This window comes from Lolium rigidum, chromosome 3, assembly GCF_022539505.1.
Source record: "Lolium rigidum isolate FL_2022 chromosome 3, APGP_CSIRO_Lrig_0.1, whole genome shotgun sequence".
Classification (NCBI taxonomy): Eukaryota; Viridiplantae; Streptophyta; class Magnoliopsida; order Poales; family Poaceae; genus Lolium; species Lolium rigidum.
Genome location: NC_061510.1, coordinates 320,472,086 through 320,485,024, shown reverse-complemented (window position 1 = coordinate 320,485,024; position 12,939 = coordinate 320,472,086). Strand labels below are relative to the sequence as shown.

Genomic DNA, 12,939 nt, shown 5'->3' with positions numbered 1-12,939 from the left:
TCTTGCACTGGTGGAACATCTCCAATGATGGTTACTTAATTACATATACGTAAAATTCATCTGGCGGGGGTTTAAGAGGACCAAAACGCACGGGTTTAAGTGTCCTCGGTGGAGGACCAATCTGGAGTACTAGTGTAGGTTGGTGTCGAACCACCATCCTAGACATCAAAGTAAATGATACTCCATCCGTCTCAATGCTTACGGCGCATAAAAAATTTCAATTTTTCCTCAATGCATAAGGCGCAGGCGGTTGTGGATTGCCAATCTCCCAAGTTTACCCCTGCTTTCCCGTTTCCCCTCCTTAAAATCTGGTGGCATTAACCCACAACCCTGTGAAACTATAGGTGTGGCCCAAGAAACGAGGAGGTCCGGGGAACGAAAGGTCCAGCGCGTGCGAAAGAGGCGCTAATCGCGTGAGCATGCTGGGGGGGAAATGAGAAAACTAGCGATTATTTCTCTCATGTCATTTTCACCTTAATAATTGTGAAAAAAAAATTGCGCCCTAAGCAATGAGATGGAGGAAGTAGTTAAGATTTATTTGGTGGTAATCATGATATGTAGACTTTGCATTGCCAATTTGTATACTTATGTCTCTTTTTTTTATATCACTTCATTGGAATGATACACAACGGTAGGTAAAAGATACCGAGGGTTCAAGATAGGTAGTAACTTATTTCTTCTAACTGCTGACTTTTCACTGGTATATTTGCCAAAAATATTTGTGCAAAAATATATTTTCTAGTTAAGCCTTGACCGCTTTGTGAATTTTTTGTTTATGTGGATGGCCACATGTTCAATGTGGTTCAATTTTGAGCCTGCAAATATGATTTATATTTTCTAAAGTTTATGAAATGTGACGCTTAATATGATTTTCATAATCTTTTTGAATCTTGCGGAGTATTTCATATATCTAACCAAGGTAATTATAACATGTTGCTCCAGCATGCAGATTCTAAGAACATTTTCATCTCTTTTGATGCAAAATAGTGCGAGAATATCTGGACACTGTTATCATTTTATAAATTTAAGTTTTGACAGGTTTAACAAGGGTCTTTTAATATTATATTACCTCCGTTCTGAAATATAAACCGTTTTATAAAGCTAAACTAGTTTTCTAAAAAAAAGTCTTATATTTTAGAAAGGCGATAATATTTCACTTCTAAATAATATATTCTGGTTAACCACTATCTCATATGGACTCGAAGATGTGAAGTGATTAGATTGTGAACTTTTGAATACCTAAAATTATAATTTCACAGCTAATGAAATTTTAATTAATTCCCAAAAAAAATGAAAAATTAATTATGTAACAACCCTGGAAATAATTTAGCAAATCTAAGAGCATCTCCAGCCGCGTCCCCCAAAGCGTCCCCCAAAGGGATTTGGGGGACGCCGGCCAAAAAAACATCCCAGTCGTGTGCCCCAAAGGCCGCTTTGGTCCGGACGTGCTCCAAATGTTGTCCGGCGTCCCTAGCCCATCCCCTGTGTATAGAGTCTCTACCGGGGACGCCGGACACGACTTTTACACTTACTTTTTGTTTGGAGGTCGCCTTTGGGGGACGTGGCTAGAAAAGGGACCTTCTCCAAACGAAAATTTTGTCCGGACGTCCCCCAAACGACTAATCCGGCGCTTTGTCCGGACATCGTTTGGGGGACGCGACTGGAGATGCTCTAACATCCTCGTCTACTTGAATTTGCAATATGCAGTGGTAAGATTTGTCAAAAATAACAAATGGCAGAAATCAAATTTCTAGTCTTAAAATTTCCAAAGGTATGAAATGTAAGCATAGCCTGAACCAATAATCAAACACTGCTTATGCTCATAAATTGAAAATAAAAATCTCTGAAAAAATTGAAAAGCCATCTGCTTAAGTGTACTAGGAAGCATAGGCGCGGCGGCACGCCGCGCCCGTGGGGTATGCTTGTTTTGCTAGCTGTTTAGTATATATGATAAAAATAGTTTTATAAGCCTCATGCATTTTGAACTAAATTGTTCTGAAGCATCAAATATTAGTTACCGTTTGTCTATCTTTGCCCGATAATGGCCTTCCACACAAGATAAATGTAGCTGATTATTTATCCTTACAAATACCCTATTATATATTTTTGACATTTCAGGTCACAACTGGAAAATATTGATGCCCCTGTAATTTCATATGACTCAAGATATACATGCCTGAACTCAGAAGTTTGTGGCACCGTGACACAACATCAAAGATTGTTTTTTTTTTTCAGATGGAACAGAGTAAAAGAATTCTACTCGGTTCCTTGCTAATGATAAAAAAAAATACTCCATACGAAAGGACTGTTAGAGGCCTGCAACTTAATGTGTACCACCTACCAAGCCACAAAGAGTGCAACATCTGAACCTAGCATAAAGAAGTATGCATTGGTTGCAACCGTTGTCTTTCACCTGCTTGCTTACATGCCGTACGTCCAGGAAGAATTAACAGATACAGTACATAGTAAGTTGGTAGCACAGGTATCACTATTGATTCGACTGTTTTCCTCCAGTCTCAAATGGCATTGCTATTTTCCACATCCTGCATGAAGGCGATTACATTTCAAAAAAAACAATTTCAGACGGACAAAGAGCATAACTGGAGTTCTGAAAGAAATCAACATGAACATAGCTGAAATTTGTAAGCACCAAATACAGCTGACTCCCACTGCAAGAGAACGATGTGCACAAAATCGCAAAACGCATGCAAGGCGAACATTGACATGGCAGTTAAACTGCCAATGTTATTGTTCATGTGCAAAGAAGAAAATTTTCGTTTTCAGCGGCAGTAGTGTAACAATGCTCAAAGTTGTGCGTCCTTTCATATTTATAGAAAGTAAGCATGGAGATACACAGAGGCGAAGCTAAATCAAAATTCCATTGGGTTCAACTATGTTCTTGGTGGTGTATTCTTCCACTGATAAGCAACTTAAAAGAACAACTCAATGGGGAATAGATGAATTTCGTTGGGGTTCAGCTGAACCCAACGCTTCTATGCCAGCTCCGCCACAGGAGACACAACAAAAAAAATAAGAGAACAACGGCAAAGGAAAGAGCATATTCATAATACTCATATGAAACTTGAATAAATTTTAAAAATGGGCCGATAGTGCCAGCAAGAGAAGATAAGAAAATAATTGTCAAGAGATCTCACCTCAGTAACCAAGATCTGTCCGTTAAATACAATGCCATAGCAACAAAAAGTAGGCATGTGCTTGTGCTGCCTGCTAAGCCACCTCACTTCCCCCTGCTTTCTGAAACCTCCACAGCAATATCATGGAAGGTTGCAAGGAGATGCATAGCATGAAATAAAAATAAATATACATGATATATTCTGCAAAGTCTACAGTTGCAAATATTAGCATTTAAGCTACTGGAAAATTTTGATATGCTGAGAATTGACACATATAAATCATTTATTGGATAGGCTCGAAATTGTCGATGGATAAGTACATTTTAAATACTCTTTGTTACAATAGAGAAAAATAAGATATAACGGTATGGGACGTCAACTCGCTGGTTTCGATGTCCTCATACGTACATAAACTAAGGAATTGTCTAGAACTGTCACTATGTACTTACTTGGCCATTGTGTTATCCTTGACATACAATAGTGGCTATAAGTATATATGCATACAACAAAGAGCTTGATTGGCCCACAATCTCAATGAGGCAGTGAAGAGGCTACAGATTCAATTCATGGCTCTGATGGTGGTGAAGGCATCAGATGGCGATTTTGTTCTAGCAATTAAGTAAACGTAGAAGTTTCTAGTCTTTGTGTCCCATTGCCGGCTAGAGTTTCCTCCAGGTGTCACCTCATACGGTTCTGCAATTGTTCAATGCCAACCTAAGAAAACAATTGAGTATAGGATTATGAGACACCAACAAAAGCAATAACAGAACAATTGACACATGACTCTGTTGTAAACCATAAAAATGTATACTCAGTTAATTGGTTTTAAAATCTGATCACAAGTATTTTCTACACGTTATCATTAAAAAGGTACTTGACCATAGAATTCCATAATAGCAGCAGTGAAAGATATTACCAAAAAAAGGCTTAATCGGGACATACCACACCTGCTGTATACGCTTGTTCTTCAGCTGATATGCATCGCCTTGGAGTTCAAAATGTCCCATCGTAATCTGCGCATTGGTCACCCTCGGGTCTCATTACCATCTATAACTGTGATCCCACTTGCTATGGTTAGATATGCTGCTGACGATTTCAGAATATCCTCAGTCCAGCAATGTAACAGATCTAGAATTGTTTTAACTGTATTCATGAATGCCCCTAACTATGGTGAAGAATAATCAACCGGTCATCAGTGAACTGTGGTCCCTTTAACTACAGTAAACGAACTGTATGATATGATGATCCAGGCACATATACCTGATTTGGCATAGCATACGGAGCTATCGACTGTCTTCTTGTTAGTCCTTGAACATGCTGCTCAAGAATTTTTGATATGTTGTCTCTTAAAGGCATTACAGTCTCCATATACTACTTTTCTAATGCCATCATAACTTCTTTCGACATCAGCAATAGCCTGAATCAGAAAAGGAATTTTTATGAATTGCATGATAAACATGGGGAGCTGATTCATGAAGTGCGAGTGTGTGTACATACATTCTCCAATTCCAAGCTCATCAGATAGATACCGAGGCCATCTGCTGACAACCGCTCCATACCAGTTTCTGTTTTCTTTTATTTCCTCACATATTTGTCTGGCAAATGGTTAAGTTGTTGACGCTGCAGGGTATGATAACTGTAAATAAAGATGATGTACTGTATTAGGCAAAGAAGTCAATTCCCAGCGGTAACCAAGTGATTTTTATATTTAGCATTTTTTTATGATTACCTCAGATTTCCAATAGTGATTAGTGAAGCAAGTGCAACCGGATATCTTCAACCCACCGAGATGCAATCATGAAATAGCTGTAAGATTGTATAATGGAATGGCATGAATCAGATGAAAAGAATGCGCGCTTTGAGCATTGGGACACACATATATCAACAGGAGAAAGTATCAAGATCTCTCTCAAAATCAGGAGCTGCTTTGGGTGTGGGGGTTACCGCTAGCCGTGGAGTCAAGGGCGAAGGTCTGACAACCTCATACAGATAGAGAGGTGAGGCTGTGGACAGAGGAGCAGAGGTACCTGCACTGCTGCAGACCGAGGCGCGCGTCTCCGTCGTCGCCTCGTCCGCTGCTGCCGGAGAAAGAAACGCCATCGCCTGCCTCCTCCGCGCCGGCAGCCGCATCGGGAGGATGAGAAGGCGTGCCGCCCCGATGACTGCCTCGTACACGCCACGGGGCCGGGCCAGGGAGGGCGCAGAAGGCACCACCTCCCGCGGTGGATGACGTGGGAACAATGGAGAGTTGATGGAGCCTGGGAAAGGTAGGACAGCGGCGGCGGAGATGCACATCCACAGCATCGGTGGAGGTTGGAAAGCCGGGAAGGTTGAGATGGAGATGAGAAAAAAAAGCGGCCGAGCTGGACTGCTGGAGGCTTCCCTGCCTCACGCCAATAGCAGTAGAAAGCCCACGACTGCAAGGCCTGAAGCAGCTTCCTGAAAACCAGGCTGGCCGTTGCTGACGCGGAACCGGAGGAGACCACGAAGAAGAAAGTTGCCCTCGCCGACAGGCCAGAATAGCAGGCACATCCATCGAAAAACCTACAAAGCAAAGATCACACACGGTGAGGCAGGGGAAAATATCGGGGAAATCAAAATCGAAAAAACGCAAGAGGGACGATCAAAAAAAAAATCAAGGCAGATGGAGGAGCATCGATCAAAAAAAACTTCAAGGCAGCAGAAACAAAGTTGCAACGAATGGAGCGGCCAGCGCGGGGATGGCCGGCCGGGCGAGCAGCCGCGTCGTTAAAAGGCCAGCACGGGACAGCGCGGGGACGGCCGTCCGGCGAGCGGACGCGTCTTAATAGCCAGTCCGGCGATCCACGACATGAACCGGCTGCGTCGCTGAAAGCCAGTCCGGCGGCGTCTGGCAAGGATGTCTAACACTCCCGGGAGGAAAGAGAAGGCCAGAGGTCTGGTGGAGCTCGGACGGGGGAGCCGAGGAAAACACCCAGGAAGACGTTGGACAGGAAGGATCACCCCAAAACGGAAGATACAATCCCCTCGTGAGGAACGTCCGGAAACATCGCTAAGTGATGATCTGAGAAACTGCCACCTTAACCACTACGTGGCACGGAAGAAAACAAAAAGAAGAAGAAAATCGGCAATCTAGCAGTCCACAAGCAAGACAATTGTGGGAGCCGGTAACCGGTAAGCCTCCGGTCAAAGAGAAGGATATACAAAGTAACCACGTGAGCAAACAGCCAGGAAGCAGAAAAAAAGACATAACGTGTCGAAAGACGATTGAACAGAAGAGAGGATAAATATCACTTCTACAGTGTTCAAATTGATTAGGAGACGCAAACTTGATTAGCTTTTATATAGTGTATAATATCCCATGAGCAAGAATCCACGGGTGGTAGTCTTGAAAACAAAGCAAAATTTGTCTATTAACTCTCGTTTGAGACCGCAAAGTTTCTTTATTTGAAAACGATAAAGCTCAGTATAGCCTTTCTGGATTACTGGGCCAGGGAACAAAACAAGAGTCAGCGTTCCGGCGTGCAACCAAACAGGCATGCCACTCTCCACGCCCTTCTCGCTCTGTCACTCTTTGTCGGACACTCCCCTCCCAGCCTCCTCTCCTCTCTTCTCCCCTCCGCCGCCGCCGCCGCCGCCGCCACCGCCTACGCCTCAACAAACCCAGCTTTCTCCTTGCAAATACAGCAGCAGTAGCATGACGCCTCCACCCTCCTTTGCTTAGGTAGTTAGGTTCCCTTCCGTTGCTGCATTCGCTTGTTTTTCTTCTTCAGGGGAAGAAAGGTGACCGGACTCGACGAGCGCGCCGGCATCTGAGCCAGAAAGGTAAGGCTGAATGTACCGCGCGCTGTTTTTACAGATGCTCTTGGTCTGATGCGAAACTGTGATTGCCAGTGCCCAATGGCGCTAGTTCAGGGCTCATACGAAAATTTGCGTGATTCTTGTTTTCAGAGTAACCAGCGCGTCAAATCGGCTAATGGTTCGTTTGCTTTAGAGTCGAGATGGATTCGATCTGGTTTATGTGTTTATGCTGGGATAGATACACCCCATCTTGGACTTTCTTAGGATTTGTGCATTGTTTGTGCCTTGGGTCATATTTGTCTCGGATATGTGTTGGGAGTGACTTTGCAAAATGAAAATGTAATTAGTCCGCTGGCATGTAAAATTCAAGTCTGCTGCCTTGATTGGAGCAAGGACAGAGATGTCATACTTTTGCCAACTCTCTTCGTGCTTCTAGACTATTGGCCGCCATGCTGAAACTGTAATTTTTGTGGTGGCTATGAGTTAACACTCTGTAGTTTTTTTGCGAATCAACACTCTGTAGTTAGCTAACTAGCCAGATCGAGTAATAGAGACTGTCTGGTTCAGGCCAATCCTAACAGGGGAGACATTACGAGGAATGCTGCTTGTTTCTTTACTTCATATGGGAGAACTTCTTTGTTAACGTTCATGTGTAAATTTGAGTTTCCACTGAGATTAAGAGGGTAAGATTTACATTTAGGTTTGAGTGTCAGCCTAGGGTTATTATAACTTACAATGCTGATGATCACTTTCTGAGATGAAAGCACTCTGGTTTTATGAATGATTGGATGCTCTTAATTCCTTTTGCGCCATGATCTCATGAATGTACCAATATTATGTATTTTTGCTTGGCAAAGTCAGTCTTCCATTCATGCCCATATTGTTAGACATTTCTTGCATTTAAATTTTAGACGAGGTTACCATACAAATTTGCATTATATAGGGTAATCTGTTAATAAAACAACTGACCAGTGCTTTGTTCTGTTAAAAAAATTGATAAACCATGTTCTTTTGAATGATGCTTCATTGTGTACGAGTGTTGATGAACACAGTTCTGCAGGGTTGTCTACCATTTGTGACATTTTTATTATCCCCTTATCAGTACTCATTTTTTGAATAAGGGAATAATTCTTAGGATTAATATACACAATTTAACCAATCGACTTGAAACTTTTCTGCAGAAACTTTAATTTAAATATGGTTAAGGCTCACACTACATGTGTTTCATTATGTATTTCAGTTCAGTGGGGTTAGGTGCTGTCATTAAAGCACCTCTTCTAGAAAAGTTTATGAATCTTAAAAAGATAGTAGTTAATATTAAGTGAGGGGAAATTTGTACCAACAAACTATTGAACAAACTTATGCATACAGATTTAAAAACTAGGCTAATACACCCCCAATAATATTTTGATTAATACAAATTTACACCATCTAATATTAACTGATTTGCTTTGAATTCGTAGAATTTTCTAAAAGAGGAGTGCCATAGCACAAGTTGTGGATTTGTTTTTAGATGCTGAGCATAAACTAGAAACTGGTGATCTGGCAGTGGTTTTGTTTCATCGAAATTTTCCAGTGGCCCTTTGCATGCTCGCCCTAATCTACGACTCACCTTGAAAATATGTATTTTTTGGTGATCCAGATCTTTGCATTTTACTTCAAATGCTTATCAGTTATCACACCTTTACCATCAGTTCAAATGCTAATACTACCCTGTACACGACATTTACAACGCACCAGTGGTCTCCTAAGGTTATTTTTGTTGTATGTACCTTTACTAGTATTCATTTTAGGTCCCTAGAATCGATTAGACGTACTTATCCTACATGCTCTGAAAACAGAGGTCTTAGTAACTCTAGTAGAGGTTCTGACAGACTGTAATAGTACATATTACGTTTAGATAAGACAGTTCTCGGGTAGCACTATGTGCTTAAATAACAATCACCTGTTGGTTTTACACAACATAGGAAAATGCACCCTCATTTCGTTCATAATTATTTTCTTGAACAATATTTCCTTCATAATTATATCATTTTTTTGTCTCTGTGGTTGTTTGGCATGATTAGTGGGATCATAGGGTGCTTTGAATATCTCAATATTGTACTTGCAGTTCCACCATCATTTAATAGTACAATATAGGATCTTCATTATAGTAATTTGTATTTGAATTTGTAAGAGTTAAGATGCAGAATAAAATTTCAGGAACCTGTATGTGCATTTGATTTAGTATAGTACTGCCCCATCATGCCAACTTTGTCTGAAGGGAGCTGCCTTACAATACTCTTGGTTTTGCTCTTAATCACTTTTTTTTCGATAAAGGAGCATAGCCACAGCCTCTGCATCAATAGATGCACACGGCTTGCTTTATTAAAAAAGATGTATCAAGTCTCAAAAGTTCCAACGGTTTATAAGTTTTCTGTTTGATACTGAATAGTGACCAGTGTCATTTTCATAAAAAGAGAAGAGAAAAAACAAGCACTACAAACTGCTACCGTTGTTTCAGTGTGTGTCATCAGGCCAAAGAGAACTAGTGTGCTGCGCCTGCGTTTGTTACATTCGTAGTTGGAATATTCTATTGCATAGTTAACACTATTCTCTACTTGCCCTTCCTCTCTTCTGGCAAACCAGCACTATCTTAGAACTTAACAGCCATATCTAATTGTCACAGAGTGCTGCACATGGCTTCCAAGTTTCAGCTCCTGCCCTTCTGTGCCGTTGCAGTTGTTGTCGCTTCGCTCTTCCACCCCTGTGCATCCGCTGAGTTTCACCGTGAGCTCTCCAGCTGGTCCGGTGGCATCGCGACATGGTATGGTGATGCTAATGGCGCGGGAAGTGAAGGTAATAGATATATGAGATTTTGTATTGCTACCTCTTCCCAAACTGGCGCTTATCTTGAAGTAAATGTCTGATGTGTGCATGCCTGAATACCTGTGCTGTAGGTGGTGCATGTGGGTACCAGTATGCTGTTGACCAGCCACCGTTCTCATCCATGATTGCCGCAGGCAGCCCCTTCATCTACGATTCTGGCGATGGCTGCGGTTCGTGCTACCGGGTACATGCAGCTCTATACAACTGACTCCATATGCATGACTGCAATCGTCTGTCATTTGACATTTGGAGATCTTGGTTCATCAGGTGGTGTGCGGTGGCAATGAAGCTTGCTCTGGTATTCCGGTGACTGTCGTCATCACAGATCAGGGGCCTGGTGGCCCTTGCCTTAGCGAACTAGTTGACGGCCAGTGCCAGAATGAGGCTGCCCACTTCGACATGAGCGGGACTGCATTCGGTGCCATGGCAAAGCCTGGCCAGGCTGACCAACTCCGCGGTGCTGGCCTCCTCCAAATCCAGTACACCCGGTACGCATACATGGATGAACATACCTCATTGTTACTCTGCATGGCTTCTTGAGCATATGCGAGTGTTTTGTTCAATAGTCGACATTAATCGGTTATTTTAGCAATGTGTGATTTTACAGGGTGCAGTGTGAGTGGACTGGAGTAGACTTAACCTTCAAAGTAGACGCCGGCTCAAACCCAAACTACCTGGCCGTGCTTGTTGAGTATGAGGACAGCGAGAGCGACCTCTCGGCCGTCGACCTCGCGCAGAGCGGGGGTTACGGGGCGACATCGGCGTGGATCCCAATGCAGCAGTCCTGGGGCGCAGTGTGGAAGCTCAACTCCGGTTCCACCCTCCATGGGCCGTTCTCAATCCGCCTGACGTTCAGGTCAGGCAGGATGCTCGTTGCCAGCAATGCCATACCTGCTGGGTGGAACCCCGGCGTGGCTTACCGGCCAGGCGGCGTCGCGGTGAGGGCAAGCGGTGGCCGCCGGGGCTACCGGTCTGAAGGAAGATTGAGCGCGCTGTATCGCCTTCTGCTGGTGCTTGTTGTATTCCTCCAGTTGTGATGTCATGTGAACCGAACCTAGTGGCTGTCTGAGTGAGTGAGACTGGTCATCGATTAACCGGACGGATGGATGGATTAGATCTGTGTTTTCCTGTAGTTTCGAGGACTGATTGCAAGTTGTTGTGGTTCAGACTTCAAAGTGAGCGGCCAATTCTTGCATCTGGCTAGTGTAGTTTAGCCTGGACAATCTTTGTAAATATGTTTCATTAACCTGGTTTCGTTGGTCAAACAAAGTATTTTTGTCCCTTAAGAACTGATGCTGGGATCTTACTTCCATATCCACCACCACCACCACCAGTAAATCTCATATTGGTGTTAAGATCAACAGTTCATTTCCATTGCCGCTCTCTAGTGAGATATAATCTCATGTCGGTGTTGGTGTGGATTGGTTTCAGCGGAGAGAGGGGGGAATGGCAGGGCGCGGTAAAGCAGCGGCGGTAAAGAAGGAGAGGAGGAAGCAATTGGAGAAGCGCCGGGAAGCCAAAATCCAGCAACTGCTGGGCGCGTATCCATCCCACTAGCCTATTCTAAACTGAAATCCCGCCCAAAATTTTGTGCGCGAATCTGAATCCTGATGAGGAGCATGGCGCGTAAACCAATCCCTTGCTGAAATCACTCCCCATTTTTATGTGTGCAGATCCGAAAATGCAACTGCCAACCGCTCGTTTCTGGGAACCGGCGGCACTGGTTCGTGTCATCTTGAAGCCCAAACGATGGAATTGTGTATATAAACCGAAGGATCGTGCCATGCGCTAGCTATTTTCGGTGCAGCAAACAAACAGAATCATCGGCACAAACAAACCGCTACCTACAGAATCGGAATGAACAAGCAGAGCGACTTGTGTGCAAGCACAAGGCAGTATCTGCATAAATTTCAGAGATCCACAAAGATAGATCAGAATAGATGGAACCCAGAGGACCATAGAACAGATCGAATAAACAAGCTCACTACATGGACAAGCTCAACAGGCGAGATAAAACCAACCTAAATGGCACAGGCAATATGAAGAACATTAGTACTAACTTGAGACTGAAATAACAGTGCTGTTACAACTTGCCAGCACATTTTCTTACTACAGAATCACACGGTCATGAGACATGACACGCTGGAGCATCTAACTACAGAGTACAACTGGAACATGGAAGTAGTAACACGGAGACAGGCGATACATGAGACCGTCCAAGGAGGGAGACCAGCCTAGGAAGAGGTGAACTTGGTGACGGCCTTGGTGCCCTCAGAAACGGCATGCTTGGCGAGCTCGCCGGGGAGGACGAGGCGGACGGAGGTCTGGATCTCCCGGGACGTGATGGTGGGCTTCTTGTTGTACCTCGCAAGCTTGGCCGACTCGCCCGCAAGCTTTTCGAATATATCGTTGATGAAGGAGTTCATGATGGACATGGCCTTGGAGGAGATGCCGATGTCAGGGTGGACCTGCTTGAGCACCTTGAAGATGTAGATCTTGTACGTCTCCACGGACTTCTTGGCCTTCTTCTTGCCCTTCTTCTCACCGCCCTCCTTGGCGGCGGTCTTCCCGGCGGGCAGGCTCTTTCCCGCCTTGGGCTTCTTGGCGGCGGGGGTCTTCTTGGCCTTCTCCGTCGCCGGCTCCTCCTCCACGGGCTTCTTCTCCACCGGCTTCTTCTCGGCCTTGGGCGCCATGGGTGCTGCTGCGGATTCGACGGGGAGGGAGGTGGAAGAAGAGGTGGGGAATTGATTGCAGATGAGATGTGAGGAAGGGAGGAGCGGGCGGGATGATTATATAGAAGGGAGGAGACGAATGCTGATTGGTGGAGGGGTGGGTGCCGCGGATCGGTGATTCCAACTAACACCAGCCGTTCGCCCCTGTTCCCGATGGACGGTCCGGATGCGTTTCGACGCGGATCGTCAGTAGGACCTGCAGCTCTCCCACAATAAGCTCTGACAAAATCATACTCCGTATTATCACCCAAGTTCAGAGTTCAGACTCTAGACTAGCATACAGCAAAATACAGTACAGTACACTTATGTAGCTGAAGTACAAGCCCAAACACGAATTAAAAATACCTATACGACAATTAACTCCTCGCTCTTTATAGAGGTTTTACCCATGTTATTTCCTCTTCTAATCATTGTCCAAGGAAAAG

General features: G+C 44.0%; 2 protein-coding genes and 2 long non-coding RNA genes across 4 annotated transcripts; 1 reads left to right on the top strand and 3 right to left on the bottom strand.

The window, feature by feature from the left end:
• Window positions 1-3,399: 3,399 nt before the first annotated feature.
• LOC124699957 lies at window positions 3,400-4,146 on the bottom strand. Its single transcript, XR_007001580.1, has 2 exons — window positions 4,077-4,146; window positions 3,400-3,848 (listed from the first exon to the last, which is right to left on the bottom strand). It is a non-coding gene; the product is annotated as an uncharacterized LOC124699957 (long non-coding RNA).
• Window positions 4,147-4,226: 80 nt separating this feature from the next.
• Window positions 4,227-4,764, bottom strand: LOC124699955. Its single transcript, XR_007001579.1, has 3 exons — window positions 4,632-4,764; window positions 4,395-4,551; window positions 4,227-4,299 (listed from the first exon to the last, which is right to left on the bottom strand). It is a non-coding gene; the product is annotated as an uncharacterized LOC124699955 (long non-coding RNA).
• A 4,810-nt stretch (window positions 4,765-9,574) lies between these two features.
• LOC124699954 (expansin-B12-like) lies at window positions 9,575-10,819 on the top strand. The gene is made up of 4 exons (XM_047232168.1): window positions 9,575-9,752; window positions 9,854-9,966; window positions 10,050-10,270; window positions 10,390-10,819. Exons 1-4 carry the CDS (start codon window positions 9,593-9,595, stop codon window positions 10,817-10,819), a joined length of 924 nt encoding a protein of 307 aa, XP_047088124.1. The 5' UTR covers window positions 9,575-9,592.
• Window positions 10,820-11,822: 1,003 nt separating this feature from the next.
• LOC124699953 (histone H2B.1-like) lies at window positions 11,823-12,523 on the bottom strand. Its single transcript, XM_047232167.1, has one exon. The coding sequence runs from the start codon at window positions 12,473-12,475 to the stop codon at window positions 12,017-12,019; it is 459 nt and encodes a 152-aa protein (XP_047088123.1). The 5' UTR covers window positions 12,476-12,523; the 3' UTR covers window positions 11,823-12,016.
• Window positions 12,524-12,939: the final 416 nt, after the last annotated feature.

Excerpts from the sequence above, each read along its gene's own strand:
- LOC124699954 (XM_047232168.1), top strand. The coding sequence starts at position 9,593 with ATGGCTTCCAAGTTTCAGCTCCTGCCCTTCTGTGCCGTTGCAGTTGTT. Across the intron at positions 9,753-9,853 it reads TAATGGCGCGGGAAGTGAAG|GTGGTGCATGTGGGTACCAG; the intron begins GTAATAGATATA and ends CCTGTGCTGTAG. Across the intron at positions 9,967-10,049 it reads GCTGCGGTTCGTGCTACCGG|GTGGTGTGCGGTGGCAATGA; the intron begins GTACATGCAGCT and ends TTGGTTCATCAG.
- LOC124699953 (XM_047232167.1), bottom strand. The coding sequence starts at position 12,475 with ATGGCGCCCAAGGCCGAGAAGAAGCCGGTGGAGAAGAAGCCCGTGGAG.